Below are 22,659 nucleotides of genomic sequence, written 5' to 3'. Positions count from 1 at the left end.
TGCGCTATTCAAATAATACAGTCTTCCATCCGGGCACACCAGCCCCGATTTATTGGGGCCAAAGTTTATATCTGCACATTGTCCCATGGCAGCCTGCATAGAAAATATATTTTGTTTAAATTTTGGGACCAGAAGAGCGAACTCCTGAATACCGAAACAGTTCACCCTTATTGTTCTTAAGCGAGATTTTCGCATTGGCTCTTTTCAAAAACGATATCATTGACTCGACTCCCGTCAGCCAGTTCTACAAAATGATTTTGTTGCTTAAAGTTGGGATCAAAATTGATAAAATCAGATTCCTTTGTAATCACATGTGTCGTGGCCCCACAACTGACAAGAAAATTATTATTGCTTGTTGACGCATCAAATGTACACGAAAATAAAAATGTATGTTCGCTAACAGAGCTCTCTACATTTTTAATGTAGTCGCCATTTTGAGTCCTGTATCTACATTGGAAACTCTTGTGTTTAGGTCGTCCAATTATAACATAATTTTTGTACTTTTCTTAGGAAAAAACCTACTTTTGGCAAAGTTGCGTTTTTTATTCCAGGCATGGGTATTTCTTTCTGGGTTATCACGGTGGTAAATGGCTTGAAATCACTTGGTAATCCCTTAAGGACCACGGAAATTAACAGACTGTCACTTATAACTTCAGACATTTTTAAAGAATTTGCAGTTGTCTCGGCTCTTATAATATAATCAGTAATAGTTTCGGCTTCCATTCGTTTTAGAGAGGTCAGTTCAGTGTATAAAGAAATAATTTTGGGTTTTCCTTTCGATAAATAATGCTCTCTCAATATGTTTAATTCTTTGCAGCCGTCGTCCAGGGCTTCTCTCTTTACCAGGGATAGACTTCAGTCATCTAAACACTGTATTAATTCCGCAAAGACAGTTGCGTTCTTTTCAATGAAGTCGGGGTCGTTTCTGTTTTCAGGTTGTTTTTCTAGTACTTTGTGTAGCTTTTGGATTCGTAGATATCCCAGAAATTTAACTTGCCACAATTCGAACTTTGATTCGGATCCATCGAAATAAAGACGCACGCTGGGCGCATAACCTGTAGAAGTGTAAGCCATTTTGAATTTCAGATGGTTCGCTGTTACACACAAGTCCTGGTAGGTGACTTGTTTGTAGTAGACAGTTCCACAGAACAAAATATTCTTACCGTGTCGAAACCCGGGAAAGAACATGTAAAATTGTACCAGAAAAGGTTTAATATTTATGAAGCAATTCTGGTTTCTGATTGGTTTGTAGCAGAACGTGAATTAATTTGATTCGTCAGTTCTTAGCAGCATCGTTTATAAATAGAATCGTCCGACTGTGTGGGATCATACCCCATTATCACTTCAGTGTAATGGGATGTGTCTCCTAGCGGCCTCGGCTGCAGGGAGATAGGGTAGTACCAGTCAAGGATTCGTCAGTTGACACTCAGCCCAACAGGTGAGGGGCCGGGAACCGGCCCAGCACCTGTTGGACTGAGGTACACCGCCTGGGTAATACCTAGGAGGTCCACCCTCCCAGGCCTTGCCACCGGGCTTTCCGGTGGGGCAAGTTTATTGCTTGCTGCCTGAGGCGCCCCGACCGGGGAATGCCGACGGGGTTACTCAGGCAATTTTTAAAATTGCAGGAGTGCCCCTCCTTTAGGGGAGCCTGCGGGTATCCCACTTTCCAGGCCTTGTGCTAAATATTGCCGATGTGGGCGGCAATTAAATATATATTCCATTATCACTCCAAAATATTGCAACAAATAGCTTCACTGTTGACCAAGAGAAGGATTTATCAGATATGCATACACATGTATGGAAGTGAAACTTGGCCAGTGATGGTTGAGGACATGTGTTGCATGGTGAGAAATGACATGAGAATGATACGATGGATGTGCAATGTGAATCTTAAAGACAAACTTAGATCTGATGACCTCAGAGGAAGAGTAAATCTGAACAATATATAGGGAGATGTGTACAGAACATGAAACCCTAATAGTATGGCCATGTTGAAAGAATGAATGAGACTTCTTTGGTTGGTAGATGTAGAACAGTTGAGTTAACAAGATCAGTTCACAGGGGGAAAGCCGAAGGAAAACATGGGAGGAAGTTATAAGAATGGACTAAGAGGTATAGATAAAGATTTGGCCACAGGTAGATTAATTTTTTTTTTTTTACTTTTTTTATTCAATTTTCACCCCAAACAAGGCACAGTGCTACTTTGAAGCAGGGGGCTACTATCAGCGACTTAATTAGCAGGGGCATTATGAAGGGAGATGAGTAGAAAGATGTTTGTTAACATTACACTTGAACTTCTGCATATCAGTGCAGTTGGGAAAGCAGAATCCCGGAAGGGAGTTCCAAAGACCCGCAGTTCTGGGGAAGAAACTATTGGAGTAAAAGGCTTTCTTGCACCTAGGGATCTCTACTGTAAAGGTATGAGATTTAGTAGCTTGTCGGGTTTGTCGGGGGTAGTTACGTTGGGGAGGTACAAGTGTTTGCAGTTCGTCAGAGCATTCACCATTAAAGTATTTGTAGAACAGGCAGAGGGATGCAACATCTCGTCGATGGGACAGAGGCTGAAGCCTAGATGACAGTTCAGGACCTATCAGGTTGGCGACTCTCTTTAAACCCTGTCCAGGAGCGAGAGACAAGCAACAGATGCACCAGCCCAGATGTGACAACAGTACTCCATTCATGGGCGAATGGTTGCCTTATCGAGGTAAAGGATACTATCAGGCGTAAGTAGTTTTCTAGCACGGTAGAGGGAGCCAACCTTCCTTGCAGCAGCCTTGGCAATTTCGAAGTCAAACCCAACAAGTAGCAAAATCCCACCCCTCTTCAGTAGAGATCCCCAGATCCCAGAAAGCCTTCTACTTTAATAGGAGAACTGCTAGACTTTGGAATTCCCTTCTGAGTTCCTGCTTCCCTGACTGTACTGACATGCAGAAGTTCAAGTGTAATGTAAACAGACATCTTGTTGCTCAATTCCCTACATAGTATCCCTGCAACTTATGTCTTAAATAGTAGTGAAAATGAAAGAAAATAAAAAATTCTAAAAGCCGTTCAATGCATGCCAATATTTAAAATGATCATCGTGGTGATGGTGGTGGTGGTTGTTTAACGATCTTGATTTTAGATTCGATAAACATTTTGATTTATAAACAGACATTCTTGTTATTCAACATAAAGAGATTTTATTTAATGTGTTAAAAAAAAAGTTCTCCCCCGCCCCCCAACTCCTGGGATGATGATACCCAACTCGCATCCTCAAGAGACTGATTTCCATTTCATACTAACCTCGATTTTGATAAGAACATTTTCAGGCTTGACATCTCGATGGAAGATTCCAAGTCTGCAAATAGAAAGGGAGAACAGCATAGCATGAACATCGGACCAAATTTCCTAGGTGGTAGGTGGAGTGCACAGACACACGTACGCAGAAACACACAAGGGTGCACATACAGATACTAACATATATATGATGACAGCAAATTCGTTCTCGAATATGGCCATTACTTGATATAGCATAAAAAATTGACAGATAAAAATGAAGACAGATCAGTAATGAACCGCACGAAAGTGGCTTTTAAACCCTGCCAAACTCTGTCATTCTTTGGCACACATGGTGCAAACATGAGCGCCACTAGCAGCACGTGCTTGATGGTCACTTCTATGAACATTCAAATGTCGTTTCAAACCGCCTGCTGTTTTGCACGTCCGCCTGCAGTTGACACAAGTTAGATCTGACAACATAAGACTGCTTTATGGCCCATTGCGCTAATGAGTAGTCTGGTGGCTTATCAGCCCAGCTCTGCTCAGACATAATCTACCGCACACCTCACACTCCAGAAACATTTGGCGCCTCAGCCCATCAACTGTTTCTTGCACATTCCCTTTCCGAATATCACACTTCAGTCGTTCATACTGGGTTCGATCAGCCTCAAACTTGCCGACACCTCCCCGCAAGGCCCTTCTCCACTCTCCACAATCCAAAGCAAGACTCTCCTAAGTTTTCTCATCCGTCTCACAGTTTTTCAAGGTGGACCTCAAACAATCCTTGAACCCCATTTTAGGCTTACATACATACAGAAACATGGAAATATGGATCGTTTTTGTCACCTTATTGTAGTTATTCGATTCATAAATTAGTTGTAGATTGTGTAGGGTATTAGAGTCCATTTTCCAGATAGCGTTAGTTTATCAAGTGAGAATATGCACTGTTTTGGGCCCAACATCTCAACAGCTTTTTATGCATACCGCTCCCCTCACTGGTATGAGGCCAATATATGATCTGAATTATTAATTTGAAGATTTTGTTTACTTGCGATTCAGATAATATTGGCTATACACCATCCATTATGACTATGAAATTCTTACAGCTCTGTGCCTAGAAAACGGAGATGTTAAGCCCGATATGGTGATATGGGGCAAGAAGGATAAAAAAGCAACCCTAGTTGAAGTAAGTGTCCCCTAAAGATGCTGGGTTAAACAGAGCTCTGAGAGAGAAAAGATAACGAAATACTAAGTACGATATGAAAAGAAATCTGGAATCTTCAGATCTTCGTAATTTCAGTAATTATAGGAACAACCAGACTCATGAAAAGAGAGATGGAGAGAACTTGAATGCCTACTGGAGAGAACTTGAATGCCTACTAAACACTATCATCGAGTGTCTACGGTCTCTATGTACACTTTTTCCTAAAAGTAAACCCTGACCAAATATTCAAAATCACATGGTATTCCCAACCCAAAAAGGATCTCCTTTCTACAGCTAACCCACATCAGCTTTTATGGGGAACTAGCGGGGGGGGGGTACCCGGCCTTGCCCGAGTGTTTGGAGGGTGTGGTGTGTTAATGAAAACCTAAGAATAAGCGAAGTAAAAAAAGAAACCAGAAAAACGAACGTTAAAACTTAAGTGAGGGGAGGTACCGGGGGGGGGGGGGTAATCAAAACATCGAAAAAAAAAAACACAGAAACAACTAACGTAAGGCAAACGAACGATGTTAAATGTAAAAATCGAAAAAACAAAAACAAAAAAGAAAACAGAAAAACGAACGTTAAAACTAAAAAAATAAAATAAAATAAAAAAACACGTGAAAATGGCTTAAATAAGCCTGTTTTGATATTAAAATTTAAAAATCGGTGGGTACCCGGGTGTTTTTGGGTGTGTGTGGTCGGTCGGGGGTGTTAATGAAAACCTAAGAATAAGCGAAGTAAAAACAAAAAACAGTAAAACGAACGTTACGTGAAAAATGGCTTAAATAACATTGGGTCAATATTTAAATGTAAAAAAACGAAAAAAAAAAGACATCTCACACCACGATTCGAACCCAAAACGTTTAGATAATAACCCAACACTCTAATCAACTTAGCTAACACGACGTACATTTAATTGTGTCAGTTCTTCAACTATTTAAACTAACTCAGGTCATGACGTCATCTGACGCATGCGTAGAACCGATCTCGTCACGAAAGGACGGTTTTTGTTGACCCCATCCCTGTAGAAAATTGTTGATTTCAGGGTGAAAAACTGAACGTTTTTGGCCAATTTTTCGGGCGAAGGATTGAGCTTCAATATGATATCAAGTTTGTGAATTTTTGTTCTGTTTGTCGAAAGTTTTTAGCGGACACACAAACACACATACATGATGGCAGCAAATTCGCTTTTGAACATCGCCATCACTCGATATAGCACAACAAAAAAGAAAAAAAGGTATATAGAAACGCTAAAACATTCAGTGATGGGCTGCACGAATGTGGCTTTTAAGCCCTGCTAAACTCTGGCATTCCTTAGCACACATTGTACAGACATGTACACCACTAACAGCACGTTCTTGCTGTTCTTTTCTATGCAATGCTGTTTCAAACCGCCTGTCGTTTTGTACATTCGCCCGCAGTGTACACAGGTCAATTCTGGCAACTCAAAACTGCTTTGTGGCCCGCTGCACCGATGAGTAGACTGGTGAATCATCAGCCCAGCTCTGCTAAGACATATTCTTCCGCACACCTTACACTCCAGACCAATTTGGCTCCCCCTCTCATCCACGGCTCCTTTCACTCTCCCTTTCCGGATATCACGCTTCAGCCGCTCATACTGGGTTCAATCCACCTCAAACTATCCCACATCTCCCCGCAAGGTCCTTCTCCATCTTCCGCGATCTAAAGCAAGACTCTCCCAGGTTCTTTCATCAATCCCACATTTTTTTAAGATGGATCTTAAACAATCCTTAAATCTCAATTTAGGCTTTTGAACCAGACGTCTTCCCTCGGCGAGCTCACCATAAAGGAGTTGTTTGGGAAGTCGACTGTCTAACATCCTCACCACATATCCACTCCATCTCAGTCTATGCTTAATAACGTGAGCCTCAGTGCTAAGGCATTGGGTTCGATCAAGCACCTACACATCACTGACATACATCTGCCAACCCACACCTCGAGACGTCTCAAATACATACATACATACACACATTTTCGCTTTTATATATATAGACTAGGGGGGATGCATCTTCTCCAAGTGATATTTCCTCAAGTAATAGCATGAAGTTGGATACTCTACCAGACTAGATAAATTCTTGTCCTGGAATCCGGTAAGACCAAGAGACCAAAACGTAAGATATACTACAACGTATGAAAATGGTTAATTGGAGAGAGGAAAATTATGTTCTCAGTTTCTTTACTAACTTAGTGTTGGAGAGATAAAGAATTTTAATTGAACCTTCGAATATCTATGTATCTCATATAGAGTTCAAGTATTAGTCCCAGGTAGCAGGCCCTTGATTCTGAGAACTCTGACTGAAGTAAAAAAAAAAAAATGGAAACGAATTTTAAAACTACCTGGTGAATATACCCAGCGAACCAAGTTCAGAATAGATACAACCAATTACACTTAAAGGAACGTTCAAAATCTTAAAAAGATCTCTCAGTCGGAGTGACTGAAATAGTGGGTGATTGTCTGGCATCCGATAGAATACCTCATCCTCAGCAAAAATAAAATGATAAGAGAATTAAAGCAAAGTAAGAAATATGCTCCCACTCTTTATCCATGGCAAGTGCTCGACTGAACTTCAATCTATGGTTCCCCCTCGCCAAACTTTTACAAGAAACACTCATCTAGCTGAAAATACTATTCATAATTCCCCCCACTCTTTATCTGTGCCTAAACCTAAATGTAGATTCCATGAACAAAGCTTCTTTCTTAGAACTGCACGCCTGTGAAACTCTCTTTCATTTGACTGCTTTCCAGCTGACTACAATATGGTCGTCTTCAAGTCCAACGTAAACAAGTTCTTGATGAGCCGTTCTCTTAAGTAATCCAATTTACCAAATTTCCACTATGAACGATTACTACGATATTGCCCATTGACTACTGTGCATTCATTAACCCTTATCCTCAAGTGGCCTCTGGGACTTGATAAGTGGTGTCTCCTTTGTAAAAAATAAAAAATAAAAACATAATTATATATATAAATAATAAAATTAAGCTGAAAATAAATTTTCAGTGATAAGACAAACTAAAAAAAATTCTACCGATTAAAAGGAACAAAATATCTTTGTATAATGCTGACGAGAAGCATTTAGCTTCGAAATGCCAAAATGCCGTACCCTACCGAGGTTTTACTCTTATTTCCCTTTTTGTAACCCTTATTGACTTGATGATGTAATAAAATTCCTATATATTTATAAATCTAATATATAAAAAGGCTATATGTCTGTCTGTCTGTCTGTCTGTCTCCATATTTTCAAACTCCATCTCCTCCAAAATTAAAAGTTGTAGAGCGGCACTGAGGAGCTCAAATGATTGGATTTTTTACGGACCGTTCTTTTATGGGTCTTTAGCTGGTTAAAATAGTTTTAAAGGGATAAAAAATGGGTCAAAATTGAAAAAATCGTTATACATTTTGTACATTCATCTTAGTTTATTTTTAATTTTTAATCAGTTCATATGCGTGTCACGTTGGTACAGTGGTAACGTCAATGGCTTTGAATGGTACAGTTTCGGTTTCGATTCTAGCTAATGGAACTTAAATGTTTGTTATTTTTTTAACTTTTAAAATCACGATTCCATAATAATATATACAAAATCTGGACAAATTAAAATATCATATTTAAGCGTATTTTATGACCAGACAAAGCCAGGCACCTCATCGCTAATGTGTGAGTGTATATATATATATATATATATATATATATATATGTATATATCCCCATAGATAGTGGATAGGCGATAAAGCGGTACTCTACGTAATGGTGTATATCGGCAACCTGCTGCAAGATGCCTTCCTGAACCTGTATGTCAAGCACATGTTTGCCGCAGCGAATGGTAACATCTGAATAGTGTGAGATACAAAGTTGCGCCTCATGGATTACCTAAAACACTTTGTAGCAAAATGTATATCTGCATCCGAGTTGTGTCAACGATGACGATATATATATATACGACATTAATCTCGCGTTGCCTTTGCACAGTTCCAACATTTCAAAATACAACCGCTGAGATACAACGTGCGGCTCTTTACAAACAGACTTTTCTTTCTCCAATTTTACAACAGGACAAGAAAGAAGAATGCAAAAAAAAAAGAAAGAAAACAACATACTGAGGATGGAGTTTGGCTTCAAAATATGTTTATCTTATAAATTTCAAACAAGTAAAATATTTGTTTATTTTCGTAACATTACGTTGTGATTTGGTTTTCAAGCGCACTTTATTTTATTCAAATTAAATCAACGTTTCTATAATGGAACTTACACCCTTGACATATACACAAAAGATGAGATAATCTCTTCATCAGCATAAGATATGGACAATTAGTCGGGAGTTAAAACATGGCATCAAATCTAGGAACTAATTCACTCTCAGTTGAATAGCAATTCCAGAAGTTGAGGAGGGAGGGACAGGATATGACACCGTGACTGATTTTTCAACATAAGCCACATAACCCATTTATTTACATATATTCGCTCCTTTTGTCTCGAGACAAAATGGATTGTTCACCAACGAGTTATACGCCTATGCAAAGCACATCATCGACTGCCAACATGTCAGCCTCCTGCTCATCTCCCCATCTGCACTCTTCCTCATCAATCAATTTGAGTGGAAGCATGAAAAGTATGCTTGGCATCAACTCATCCATATACGAAAGTCTGCCGAAAACAATCTCACAGTCTCTTCCTGGTCAAGTTTTGCTGCGATGGACTGTTCTACTGATTCTGATAAGTTTGTTCTGGCTACCAGCCATTTTCCATGGCATTTGTTAAGAATGTGCTTCCCTTGATTCCATTGGGCGATTCATACATGAAAGGATAACTGACAAAAGAATTGGTCTTATTTCAGAAAATTTTCTTCTCCAGGATTTGTGTAATGTTTTAATTTCTTAAAACCCTTTATACATATACACAAAAAGGTAGAACTAGTATTCTCTTAATTAGTTAGTAAACTATCTTTTTTAAGAACTAGAGGGGAGGGAGCCCGACCTTACCGGGTCATAAAATTAAATATATTTTAATTAATACAGATTTCGTATTTATCATTATAGAACCAATTATATATATATATATATATATATATATATATATATATAATTTTTTTTATTTGCTTAGTTACACATGTTTAATTACCGAATCGTATTAACGATCCGACAGTTTTTTTTTTCTGTAAAGTCTGACGAAATTGTTAGATCGTTAATACGATTCGGTAATCAAACATGTGTAACTAAGCAGATAAAACGATGATTAAGAAAATGTATATATATACTTGCCCTACAATAGTATTGAGCACTCTTTTCAGGTTTTTAGTAATTACCATCATTGCTATATATATATATATATATATATATTCCAGGTTGAAAAATATTTAAAAAATAAGAATCATTGAATTCCAACAAGGGTCGTTGATAGTGCTCGATCAAAGAGAGTAAATTATATACAGGGTGTCCACAAAGTCTGGCTACATAATCTAAAGGGTGCCCACAAAGTCTGGCTACATAATCTACATGGTGCCCACAAAGTCTGGCTGCATAATCTACAAGGTGTCCACAAAGTCTGACTACATTAAGTAGCCAGACTTTGTGGACACTGTATATTTTTAAATTTTCTTTATGTAAATATAGTCATATCTTGCTACAATGTGCAGACTGTTTCGATCATTATTGATCTCATCAGACAAGAAAAAATGTTTAAAATTAAGAACATTTTAATTTTAGATTATTAATTGGAATTCATTCTTGAAATGAGTATTATCTTTATTAATTTTTTATCACGGACTATTATCGTCTTCTTTCATAGATGTTGTTTCACGAAGTTTCAGCCAACTATTCCTCTGGCCTTTGTCAGGTGGTAACTGCGATGGGAAAACGTGGTGAGACGACAACAACTATGGATGACAGTAATTGCTGAGAATGCAGTTAGGAGATTCAGTGTTCCTATCCCGTCGCGGTCACCACCTGACGAAGGCAAGAAGAATAGTTGGCCGAAACATTGTGAAACAAGCGCTAAGAAAGATGAGGATAATAGTCCGAAATAAATAAATTAATTTTTTAGTTTTCTCTAAAACTAGAAAAGTTCTTAAATTTAAATTTTTTTTCTTGCCTGATAAGTCTGCACATCGTAGTAAGTTATAACTATATTTACATAAAGAAAATAATATATGTATATGTATGTATGTGTGTATGTGTGTGTATATATATATATATTATATATATATATATGTATATATTAAATATTCAATTGAGAATTGGTTCTGTAATAATAAATACAAAATCTAATGAACTAAAATATACATTTATATATATATAAAAGTGAAAGTGTCTGTGTGTCTGTGTACATTTCCCTATGCAATAACTCTGTCAATTTTTAGCCTACAGATTCGAAATTTGATATACAGGGTACTGAGATTTGGAAAAATCGATGTGATTGGTTTTCGGATAGAAATTTGGCTGCTAAGAGGTCAAAGTTCAACAATTTGACCTTTGAGAACTCTACCAAACTCCTACAATTTTGGGTCTAAACATGTGAAATTTTAGATATACATTCCTTATCTAACTTAATAACTTTATTTGAGCCCTAAACAATAAATTTCAATGGGTCATAATAGGGGTCAAAGTTAAAAAAATTTACCTTTTTTTTTTTTTTTTTTGTTCAGCATACACCTCAAAACACCCGGGCAACGCCGGGCACCCATGCTAGTATATATATATAGTACTGACTTCAAAAGTTAAAAAAAAAAATGACTTGGGTGCCATCAACTAGAATCGAACCAAGAACTTTTAGCGCTCCAGCTGTGTTCTATTATACAGTACTCCAGCCAGGTTCCTCCTACCATTTCTGCTATCGACAATTAGACAAGAAATATTTAAAATTAAACCACTTCAAGCTATGAATGAATTTGCACATATGTCAGCAAGTTGAAGTGAAAATTTTGCATTTCAACTTGCTGACATATTTCTGTACGCGTTATTCATCCATCCAAACAAAGATTTTACACATTATAAACCATTCTTGGTGTATGATTACTATTTTCTGTTATTTGTGATGATTAGTTTAAGAGTTTATCGGTTAAATACAGACACACACATATATACATCTACTGTTTTATTTTATTTTACTTATGAAACAGTAACCTACATAACATGCTTTGCCGTAGCTTGACTGTTCTAGAGTTCGAACCTCGAACCGTAGGTACTATGATCAAGTGCATCTACCATTATGCTATGGACCCCAGCTGAAATTATGTACTATTTTAATCGCTTTAAAGTTATGTCAATTTTTTTGTTATTGATTTTTTAACAATAATTTTTTTAAAATAAAAATCGCTCCTGACAATGCATAAACCACTTGATGTAAGGAGTTGTAAAAAAGGTAACAAACTAACCAACATTAAGTATAGATAGAATACAGCAATTCTTCGCCTTTGTCAGAAACATCGCTCCTGGAATGTGAGGACTAAAGGACAAAATAAGAGGAGCGAGAGTTATGAGGCTGCAAAAAAGAAAACCAATTAAATTCAGTATTAGCGTCTCTTTCCTTTATTTACAAAGATAGATAGGTGACCATACTGAAAATGGGTGCTTGCAGAACAAAGAATCTGATTGGCTAACTAGCAATCTCAACATATCGAATATATAAAAACATGGGGCCACCTCAATTCCATGCAATAGCCTGATGAATCCTTACAAGGATGAAATGCAGAAAATTCTGTGTAGTTTAATTCCCATACATATTTTTATAAATTAATATATATATATATATATATATATATATAATCTTCTTATAAATAAATGATCACAATTATTTTTATACCTACAGACACTAGTGTTTCATGCTTATGCAATCATCGGTGTAGGAAGTGATAATTTCTGCTGATAGGGAGATTTGAAAGCCACCCTTGACTTCATAGGGTAGAATCTTACATCAAGACCACCGGCAATTAATACAAAAATTTACGAAAATTAAATGCCTATGAATAGCAACTCGGTGGGATACATAGTAAACAGTCAGAGAGTATTCAATGACCGGAAGTCGGAATGTCATATATATATATATATATATATATATATATATATATATATATATATATATATATATATTAGTGATGAGACGATTCTAATATTTTCCCAATTCCGATATAAATAACAATTCCTTACTAAATTCCCGATTCCAATACACTTACCAATTCCGATTCCGATTCTTTATAAATCTCTGAAAATTTAAATATGAAGTAGTTATTTTTTCCCCCCAATTATCGTAAAAACACATGTTTAATGTGCAACTATTTTCTCAAGTGTAAAATATACAGGAATGATTTACAGATTTTAGTTTTACCATCAATAAATCATTATTATTTTATCATTACTGCCAGTAGTGGAAAATTTTGCTTTTAACAAAATATAATAGAAAAGGACAATTAAAAGAATCGTTTTTGGCATCGGAAGATGGGTACAAATTTTTCAGATTCCGATACCGATTCTGATACCTCTAAAAGTTCTGATTTTTCCGATTCTGGATTCCAATTCCCATTAATCATCCCAAAATCGAACTTAGGCATTTGGACGATGGCAAAACATCGTTAATTCACTACCCGCATAGCAGTAGCTGAATAGCGTAATGCTGAAAAGCATTGACTGTTGTTCGGGCAGTCGAGTTTCAATCTTGGTTTGAGGTAGTTGCATGTTTAGCAGTACTGGTGAGCTGTGATACAGCGAAACAGTACTGCATGTGGATAACTATATATATATATATATATATATAATTACTTAATTTACTCACATAAAATTAATATACGAACGTATAGATTTATGCGTAAACTTTAAGTATTTACTTCAAAAGTGTTCAATACGTAGGTAGAGCTAGTTAGTAATTTATAAAATATATATGGCGATTAAGCTACACTGAATATTCCGCGTTTCATCCACTCTAGGATTCTGATGCGCAAATTCTGTGGTTGTTTATCGTTTTTATATGTTCCTTTTCTATTGAGATTTTAGTTAGCCAATCAGCTTTCTAGTATTCATCGCGCCTTTCTCATCAGCTAATGGGCATACATTTTATCGGACAAAGGATCTGTTTTAAAACATGGTTAGTGTTTTTTTTGTTTTTTTTATTGTTAGTTTATATATAAGTATATATATGTGTACATACATATATGCACATATATATATATATATATATACATACATATATGTGTGATCGTTTATGTATATTCATGTTTATTTGGTAGTGTTGTTTTTATACAGTGTTTTTTATTGTTGAATATACTTTTGTGGTCATAGTATCGGGTTTTGAAATCTAAGGAAGTCATGCCTATCTAATATTTCTTGTTATTCGGGTTTTCTTTCGCAAATATTGTTGCCCGATAAACCACGCTTTTGGTTAGACATTTATTTTGAACTGGGCAAAATGTGCGGTGTCTACAGTTGCATTTATCTTATTCATTATTAGTATTTTTATTTATAGTATGGTTATTCTTGTCCGGGGTGAGTTTATTATTATTGTTATTATTATTATTATTATTATTATTATTATTATTATTATTATTTCTGTTAGTGTTAGTTTTATTTTTGTCATGGTGTTTACTTTTTTTATTGTTTATTTTGTTGTTGTTTACATTGTTTTTATTTAATATTTTGTTATTATGTGCTTTAATTATCATCTCTAAATTTTCGCAACAACTGTAAGATAACTTTAAGGTATTTTTATTGAAGATTTTGTGTAAGGGGTTGGTTGTGGGAAAGTGTTTTTCAATAAGATCTAGAAATTTCTTACCAAGTTTTGTTTTTAACATTTGATTGTATGGGGCCGTATACCAAATTATAGTTCTTTTTCTTCTATTTTTAATTTTATTATAGTTATTGGTGTTTTGTTGCTTATATTTGATATCCTTTGTCCGATAAAATGCATGCCCATTGGTTGATAGGAAGGGCGCGGTGAATACTAGAAAGCTGATTGGCTAACTAAAATCTCAATAGAAGAGGAGCATATAAAAACGATAAACAACCACAGAATTCGCGCATAAGCCTGAGGAGTCCTAGAGTGGATGAAACGCGGAATATTCAGTGTAGCTTAATCGCCATATGTATTTTGTAAATTACTATATATATATATATATGTATATATATATATATATATATATATATATATATATATATATATATATATATATATAAACTAGCTGTAATCTGCCACACGCTGCTGTGGCTCAATTTGGTGTAATGGAAAATTCTAATAAAAAGAGAAAATGCATATATCTTATATTCTTAGTACAGCAATCCACTCCAAACAGTTTTTTAAAAAAAGCGAAAATGAAAAAAAATGGTACTCTGGCAGAATTGGATCCGGATCCTCAGGAGTTACCATCAATTTTGGCTTGGGCTCGACCAACATTCAGTGGATTAAGCTGAACGTTGCTAAAACGTTGAAATGCTAAATAGAATTTTTTTTTTATTGAATTCAAAAATGTGAGTTTTTAATTAATATTTGGGTGAGGGTGGGTTACTATACACAGATTCGAAAAAGTTGTCCAAAAACGAATAAATGAAAGCAAAGGTAAGGTTTTCTACCTAACTGGATAATTTTTTAGTGTTTTTATTTAATGTAAAATGTTTAATCGGCTCGAAAAACTCAGTGTTTATCGATGTATTTGAAAAAGATGAATGGTCGCGGACTCTGTTGAATACGTTAAGTTTGGGAAAATCAGTTAAAAACTAAAAAACTATACAAAACAGTGTCAGACACCGATTGATTATATGTTATCGTGACATAGGCTGACATATTCGATGATTTTAGTTGATTAATGGGTGCTAATGCACTTACTGATCCGCGCTATTTTTTAAATCGTATTTCCAAGTTTAATTAAAGTTTTATATGTTTTTTTTTTGTATTTTTTTAGATTAGGTCCACCTCCACAATTTTCTATTAAATGACGACTTATATGGGTTTTCGACTATGCTGAATACGGAAATCGCATTGAAAGTTTGCAGAAATAAGTAGTTATCGAGATATAGATAGTTGTTTTATGCATTGTATTCTTTGGCGGCCATCTTTGTTACGCGCGTAAATTTGTTTATGACGCGCGTGCACGCGTGTAAAAAAGATGGCCGCCAGAGTTTACAATGCATTATATAACTTTTTATATCTCGATAACTACTTATTTCTGCAAAATAATTATTAGATCAGGGTTAAGGTTTCGAATGAAGCAGATTTCATTTTTTTTTCGTCATATTTTCCCTTTTGGCAATGGTTTCAGCAATTTGTTTGATTAAAAATTCGATATTATGCGTAAACGCTTACTTTCTTAAGTGGTCTTATGATTTTTACCAGGACTGTATATATATTTATATATATATATTAAAAGAGATTATTCCAAAAGGTCAAATATATCTAAAATCAATGGTAATGAACATATATCAATAAGAATTTAAACCACGTAAATTGACTCAAATATTAAGTAACATGATTAACATTTCTGTAATCAACTTACCACCGCCCGACGTAGTTTTTAATGAAAAGAAAATATGACAAAATACATAGAAATTTTGTATTCTTTTTCAATCATATCTAATGAGATGTAAATATAAAATTTTTTAAATGATATAAAATTTAAAATTGCCTGACTTATGTCGCCAACAATTGTAATATTCGAAAAAATATACAAATATACAAATATGAAGTTATTCCTTCTTGTTATTTTTGGTTTTGCCACTATATATATATATATATATATATATATATACACTTGTGCCCGATATTATTCATACCCCTCGGATCTTTGAGAATTCTATAAGAATATTGCTCAAACCAGAAGGTAGACAATATTAAAGGGATTTCAAACAGTAAATCAAGCATAAGCATTTAATTTAAACTCAACAAATAAATAAATTATGCAAGTTTGAAACATTATACAAAGAAAAACAATAATGGCACTAGTTCAAAATTATTCATACCTCTCTTACTAATAGTCAATAGCATGCCCTTTATTCTTAATAACTGCCTGTAACCGTTTTGGATATTTATCAACAAGGTTTTTACAAGCATCAACACTGATTTTTGACCATTCTTCAATGCAGTAGTTCTCCAAATCCCTCAAATTTCTAGGTTTCCGCTTTTTAACCTCAGTTTTCAATATGTGCCAGAGGTTTTCGATAGGGTTCAGGTCGGGACTCTGGCTAGGCCATTCCAAAACATTAATTTGATTATCCTCAAACCATTTCTTGACTATTTTGGCAGTATGTTTTGGATCATTATCCTGTTGAAGGACCCAGTTTGGTCCTAAATGGATCTTCTCCGCATCCTGTCTAATGTGTTTTCTGGAGTATCTCCAAATATTGCTACTTCTTTATGGTTCCATCTATCTTGACCAAACTACCTGGACCACTAGCCGAAAAGGAGCCCCAAAACATTAGGCTACCACCACCATGTTTCACCATGGGTATGGTGTTCTTTGGGTTGTAAGCTTCTCCTTTCTTCCTCCAAACGTAAGAAGCATCCATATGGCCAAACAATTCAATTTTTGTTTCGTCAGTCCACAAAATACTTGAGAAAACGGACTCTGGAGAATTCACATGGGTCCTAGCAAACTTTAGACGTGCTGCAAGGTGTTTTCCGGTGTGCAATGGAGTTCTTCTTGGTATTCTTCCTTTCAGACCATTTTCATGCAGAGTCCTTTGCAATGTTTGACTTGATATTTTTATGCAAGAAGACTCCAGATTTTCTAAAATATCCTTAGTAGTGGTGGTTGGATTTGCATTAACACTTCTTACAATATTCCTGGTGGCTCTAGCAGACAGTTTCCTTTTCCTTCCTCTACCAATCAAGTTGTTTGTTGTGTGGTGGCTCTGGAATTTTTTGATGATGCTCTGTACTGTTGCTGTAGGGACCTCAAATTTCTTGGAAATTGACTTGCAACCTAAACCATCCTTATGTGAATTCACAATTTTAGTCCTAAGATCATTACTAAGCTCTTTTTTCTTCCCCATTCTAATAATTTTTATTCTTTTATTGGTTTTCAGTTGATATCATTTTAATTTCTGTAAAATGCAAAAAACGAAATGAAATTAATCAAAGGTTGTATAAAAGCATTCAAAATAAGAATCAAACAGGAAACAAACAGTCAGAAACTCGATTAATACTGAAAAAATAAGGGGGTATGATTATTTTTGAACATTGCAGATTTTATAAATAGCTGTATATTTCTTTTATCACAAGTATCCCGAGATTTTAAAATGACGAAAATGATCAGAAGAGGTTTATTAAGAATATGTATCAATATGGACGTAAACAATAAATTCTTACAAAGTTACACCTAATAAACTCAATTTTCAAGGGGGGGTATGAATAATATCGGGCACAAGTGTATATATATACAGGGGGGTGCAAAAGTAGGTATACAGTATTGAAATTATTGACATTTTATTGAACTGAAAGCTACATACCTTAAAGTAAAGATGCATATACTTTTAGTCTTTTGTTTTTATTAATTAAATTTCCTTTCGATTAAAGTGCATGTACTTTGAATCATTTATTTTTATTTTTTCAGTTAAATTGGCAATTTAACCATGGCCGGTAATTTGACTGACGAACAGCGAAAATGGATATTAAAACAATACTGGAAGACAGAAAATAGTGAACGCGTAAAAGAACAGTGGGTCAAAACCTTTGCAACACCTCCCCCAACAATGCTCACGGTTTATCGACTGCGTGACAAATTTGAACAGACAGGGAGTATCCACAATGCACCGAGAAGTGGTCGACCAATTACTGTGACCACACAAGAAAATGAATTCAAAGTTGCTCAGGCATTCTTTCAGAGCCCACAGAAATCGAAATACAGAGCCTCATCTGAACTTGGTATTGAGCGTAGATCATTGGGGTGCCTGATGAATCGTGCCGGTCTAAAGATGTACACGCCTCGATTGATACATGGTTTATTGGAAGATGACTCGGATCGTCGTTTACAATTTTCTGAAAACATCCTGAGCGAGGAACTTGAAGGTAACGGTATTCTAAATAAAATTGTATGGTCTGACGAAGCAAACTTTAAATTATCAGGTGCCGTTAATCGACACAATTGCGTTCATTATGCAACCGAAAACCCTCGCATCACTATTGAAAAACAACTCAATCAATGTGTTTCTTATTATACGTGCTAATTATTACTTGTTTATGCGACATTTGTTTGTCTGTATAATAAATGCCTTAAACTTTATACGTATTTTCTTTTTTGACCACTGTATACCTACTTTTGCATCCCCCTGTATATATATATATATATATATATATATATATATATATATATATATATATATATATATATTAATTCAAAATAGAAAGGAAGAAACAAAAGGGAGAAAGGGAAGCCAGAGGGAGAGGGCGGCGTGAGATGGGGAGCCAGAGGGAGAAAGTGGCGTGAGAACGGGAGCTAGAGGGAGAGGGTGGCGTGAGAAGGGGAACCAGAGGGAGAGGGTGGCGTGAGATAGGGAGCCAGGGGGAGAGGGTGGCGTGAGATAGGGAGTCAGAGGAAGAGGGTGACGTGAGAAAGGGAGCCAGAGGGAGAGAAATTGAACGGACGAATCATCAAGCATTTTGTTTCTTCCTTTACATCTTAAATTCATTTTTTTCCTTTTATCATCATAATGAGAGAGATAAAGAGAAATAGAGAGAGATAAAGAGAAAGGGAGAGAGATAAAGAGAAATAGAGAGAGATAAAGAGAAAGGGAGAGAGATAAAGAGAAATAGAGAGAGAGATAAAGAGAAAGGGAGAGAGATAAAGAGAAATAGAGAGAGAAAAGGGAAAGAGAGAGAGAGATGTGAAAAAATATCTGTTTCTTAGTATCCTTTTTGTTTTTATCGTCCAAACTTTTCAAGGTAAAAGCTCGATAATTGCTAACATTTAGCAACAGAGCATATATGAATAAACAAAATTAAGTTAAATTCCAAGTTTCTATTCATTCTTCCGTTCATGTTTTTCCAAATGTTAAAACTTTTGTACATTTTTACGGACTGTTTTCGCCCATAGTCGATCAACACTTAATCAAGTGATCAATTAATATGTCAGTTCAATATATATCATATATATTACAGTAATAGTTTTTAACTAAATATTGACAAGTGTGTTAATCCCCACAGAAACTAGTGTGTCATGCTTACGCACTAATCAGTGTAGGAAGTGGCAATATAATTTACTAGCGAGGTGAAGGCGGATTTGCCCGGGCGTAAAATATGCTTAAATATGATATTTTAATTTGTCCAGATTGTGTATATATTTTTATACAGTCGTGGTTTCAAAAGTTTAAAAACAAAAGTATCTGGATGGCCTCAGATAGAATCGAAACTGTAGCATTCAAAGCTGGTGACGTTACCACTGTATCAACGTGACACGCATATAAACTGATTAAAAATTAAAAATAAACTAAGATGAATGTACAAAATGTGTTGGGATTTTTTTAATTTTGACCCATTTTTGACCCTTAAAAACTATTTTAACCATAAAATAACAGTTTGTAAAAATGTCAAACATTTGAGACCCCCAGCACCGCTCTCTGACTTGTAGTTTCAGAGGAGATAGAGTTTGAAAATATGGAGGCAGATCAACAGACAGACCAACAGACAGCCGTTTATATTAGATGGATACAAAAATAATGTTTTTTATATAAAAGTTGAACGTCAAAAAACATTATTTTTGTGTCAACCTAATATCAAGTTCAGAGCCTGTATATTTTCAAAAGTGCTCAATATTAAGTAGAGCTTTTTAAATATGTATCATATATTGTGTGTGTGTAATTTTTCCGGTAAAATATGCTTTTTCAATTACCTTTTACCCTTTGTATATAACAATCCCTTTAGTTTGAAATATCAATGTTAGTTAAAATACCAACAGAGCATATATAAAAAATAACAGCTTTCCAAATATTTATTTTTCTTATCAAATTTTTTACAGATCTGTATTATTACGCAGAAAAAAATCAATCATTATACGTCAATATCGATTCTTTTCGTGTGTATACTCCTCAGGAAAATAGGAATGTTTGCTAAGAAAAAAATATGCATGACAGAAAAATGAAATTCCATAGAAGACACTTAATTCTAAGATAGCTGCTTAAGTAAATACGAAATACTGGATCTTCTATGGAATACCTTATTTCCAACATTATATTGTCATGCATATTTTTTTCTCAGCAAAATTTTTTTATTTTTCTGAGGAGTCGATACTGACATAATAATAATTGATTGTTTCTGTGAAACAAATCTGTAAAAGAATTGCCACAGTTTTGAAATGCTGAAAGAATTGTTTGGTAAGAGAAAAAAATATTTTGAATGTGGCTATAATGTTATTATTAGGGTTATGACAACAGCATATTCATTGTTTTGATTCCCAAGTATATATCCGACACAGACACAGTTATACAACTGAGAACCACATCACTCTATATAAAAACATATAAGATATCAAAAGATACACACTCGAGAGTCAAAACAATGAAAAGAATATACTGTTGTCATAGCCCAAGTTATGATATATATAATGTCAAAACATTGTTAATTCACTGCCTGCATATCAGCAGCCGTATAGCGCAATGGTTAGAAACTCCGACTGTTGTTTGGGCGATTGGGTTTCGACCCTAGTTTGAGTTAGTTGCTTGTCTAGCCGCACTGATGAGCTGTGAAACAGCAAAACAGTACTGTATGTATATATATATATATATATATATATATATATATATATATATATATATATATATATATATATATAAAGGGTGACCCCAAAAAAAACAAAAGCTACATGGAGGCCATCTAGAACATATGCTGTAGAACGGAGAAAAAAAGGCCAAAGACCATAATGTTTTGATGTGATGTTTTTTTTAATATAATAAACTAGTTATGACCAAAGTTTCATTTCATTAAGACAGAGCCTAATTAGAGTTGGGGCCTGTTTTGGGGGGTCATCCTGTATATATATTTCTCTTCTCTATTCTTTCTATCTATCTATCTATCTATCTATCTATCTATTCTTCTATTCTATCTTCTATCTATCTATATATCTATCTTCTATCTATCTATCTATCTATCTATCTTCTATCTATCTGTCTATCTATCTTCTATCTATCTATCTATCTTCTATCTATCTGTCTATCTTCTATCTATCTATCTATCTATCTTCTGCTTCTATCTTCTTTCTATCTATCTATCTTCTTTCTATCTTCTATCTATCTTCTTCTATCTATATAAATAAAATTAACTAATTTTTCCCGTTTGAGTTTGACCTTAATAGGATTAAAAATCAAGACATTACTTGCAAATGTAATGTGCACAAACTGCAGCACAGTATCTGACGTGTGCTATAGGTCTATTACTCTTACACTTCCTCGATAACCGTACATTCCTATATTTTTTCTGGTGAGAGTTCACTGCCAAAGTCGGTTAGATTCTGTGTAACTTGCAACATCTTTTCTCTCTCTTAGATCCCTCCTTTCCCTGCTCCCTATTTACACCGCACCGGATGCGTTCACAAGGAACAGTACGAGGAAACACCGGTTTGGAATCGTACAATGTTATTTATGCCGTTCTTTGTTTTTTTTATATCTTCTTTCCCTGATTAATGCTTTCTGTTTTCACCCTAAATAAAATAAAAAGAAAAAAATATAAAAAGAAAACACGATTATTATTATTGTTTTCTTTTTTCTTTTTTTTTAGTTAGTGTAAGACATAACCTGCGGGACTAACCAGTTCTTAGTTCCGGTTTTAACGACTCTAACCTTGAAATATTACTATACCTTTATTTATTATTGCTTGCAATTAAACATTTATTTTTACATAAAGAATTAATTCTTTACTGTTTATTATTTAACATTTATTATTACAACGCATATCGTGAGTTCACTTGCATTACACTTAAATTAAAATTGAACAAATAAATTCATTTAGAATTCGAGAAACAAAAAAATTCATTTAGAATTCGTTCACTGCGGAATTGATATTTGACCTAATTCACTTTTTAGTTAATTCATCACGTTTTTTTTTTTGTTTTTTTTTCTTTATTTCCAGGATTTTTTCTTGATAACATTGCTTGTTTTTATAATATTCAAACAGGGTTATTACTTTGCCTTGTTTTCATTTTACCACCCACCAACCACACACTCATCTAAAAACCCGGGCAACGCCGGGGACCCACCGCTAGCATATATATA

At 34.9% G+C, this 22,659-nt stretch overlaps 1 protein-coding gene across 5 annotated transcripts in view; it reads right to left on the bottom strand.

Moving 5' to 3' along the window:
• Positions 1 to 22,659, bottom strand: part of LOC145260392 (MAPK/MAK/MRK overlapping kinase-like) — a 187,700-nt gene that overhangs the window by 48,173 nt on the left and 116,868 nt on the right. For all 5 annotated transcript variants that reach the window (XM_080118346.1, XM_080118343.1, XM_080118347.1 and 2 more), the window contains one exon: positions 3,283 to 3,337. In XM_080118346.1, the coding sequence (XP_079974472.1) occupies positions 3,283 to 3,337 (55 nt within the window). The remainder of the gene's footprint in view (positions 1 to 3,282; positions 3,338 to 22,659) is intronic.

The sequence above is a fragment of the Euprymna scolopes genome, chromosome 36 (genome assembly GCF_053919585.1).
Source record: "Euprymna scolopes isolate OS-2025 chromosome 36, ASM5391958v1, whole genome shotgun sequence".
NCBI lineage: Eukaryota > Metazoa > Mollusca > Cephalopoda > Sepiida > Sepiolidae > Euprymna > Euprymna scolopes.
The sequence above is the reverse complement of the archived record's forward strand: the minus strand, read 5'-3'. Positions and strand labels throughout refer to the sequence as shown.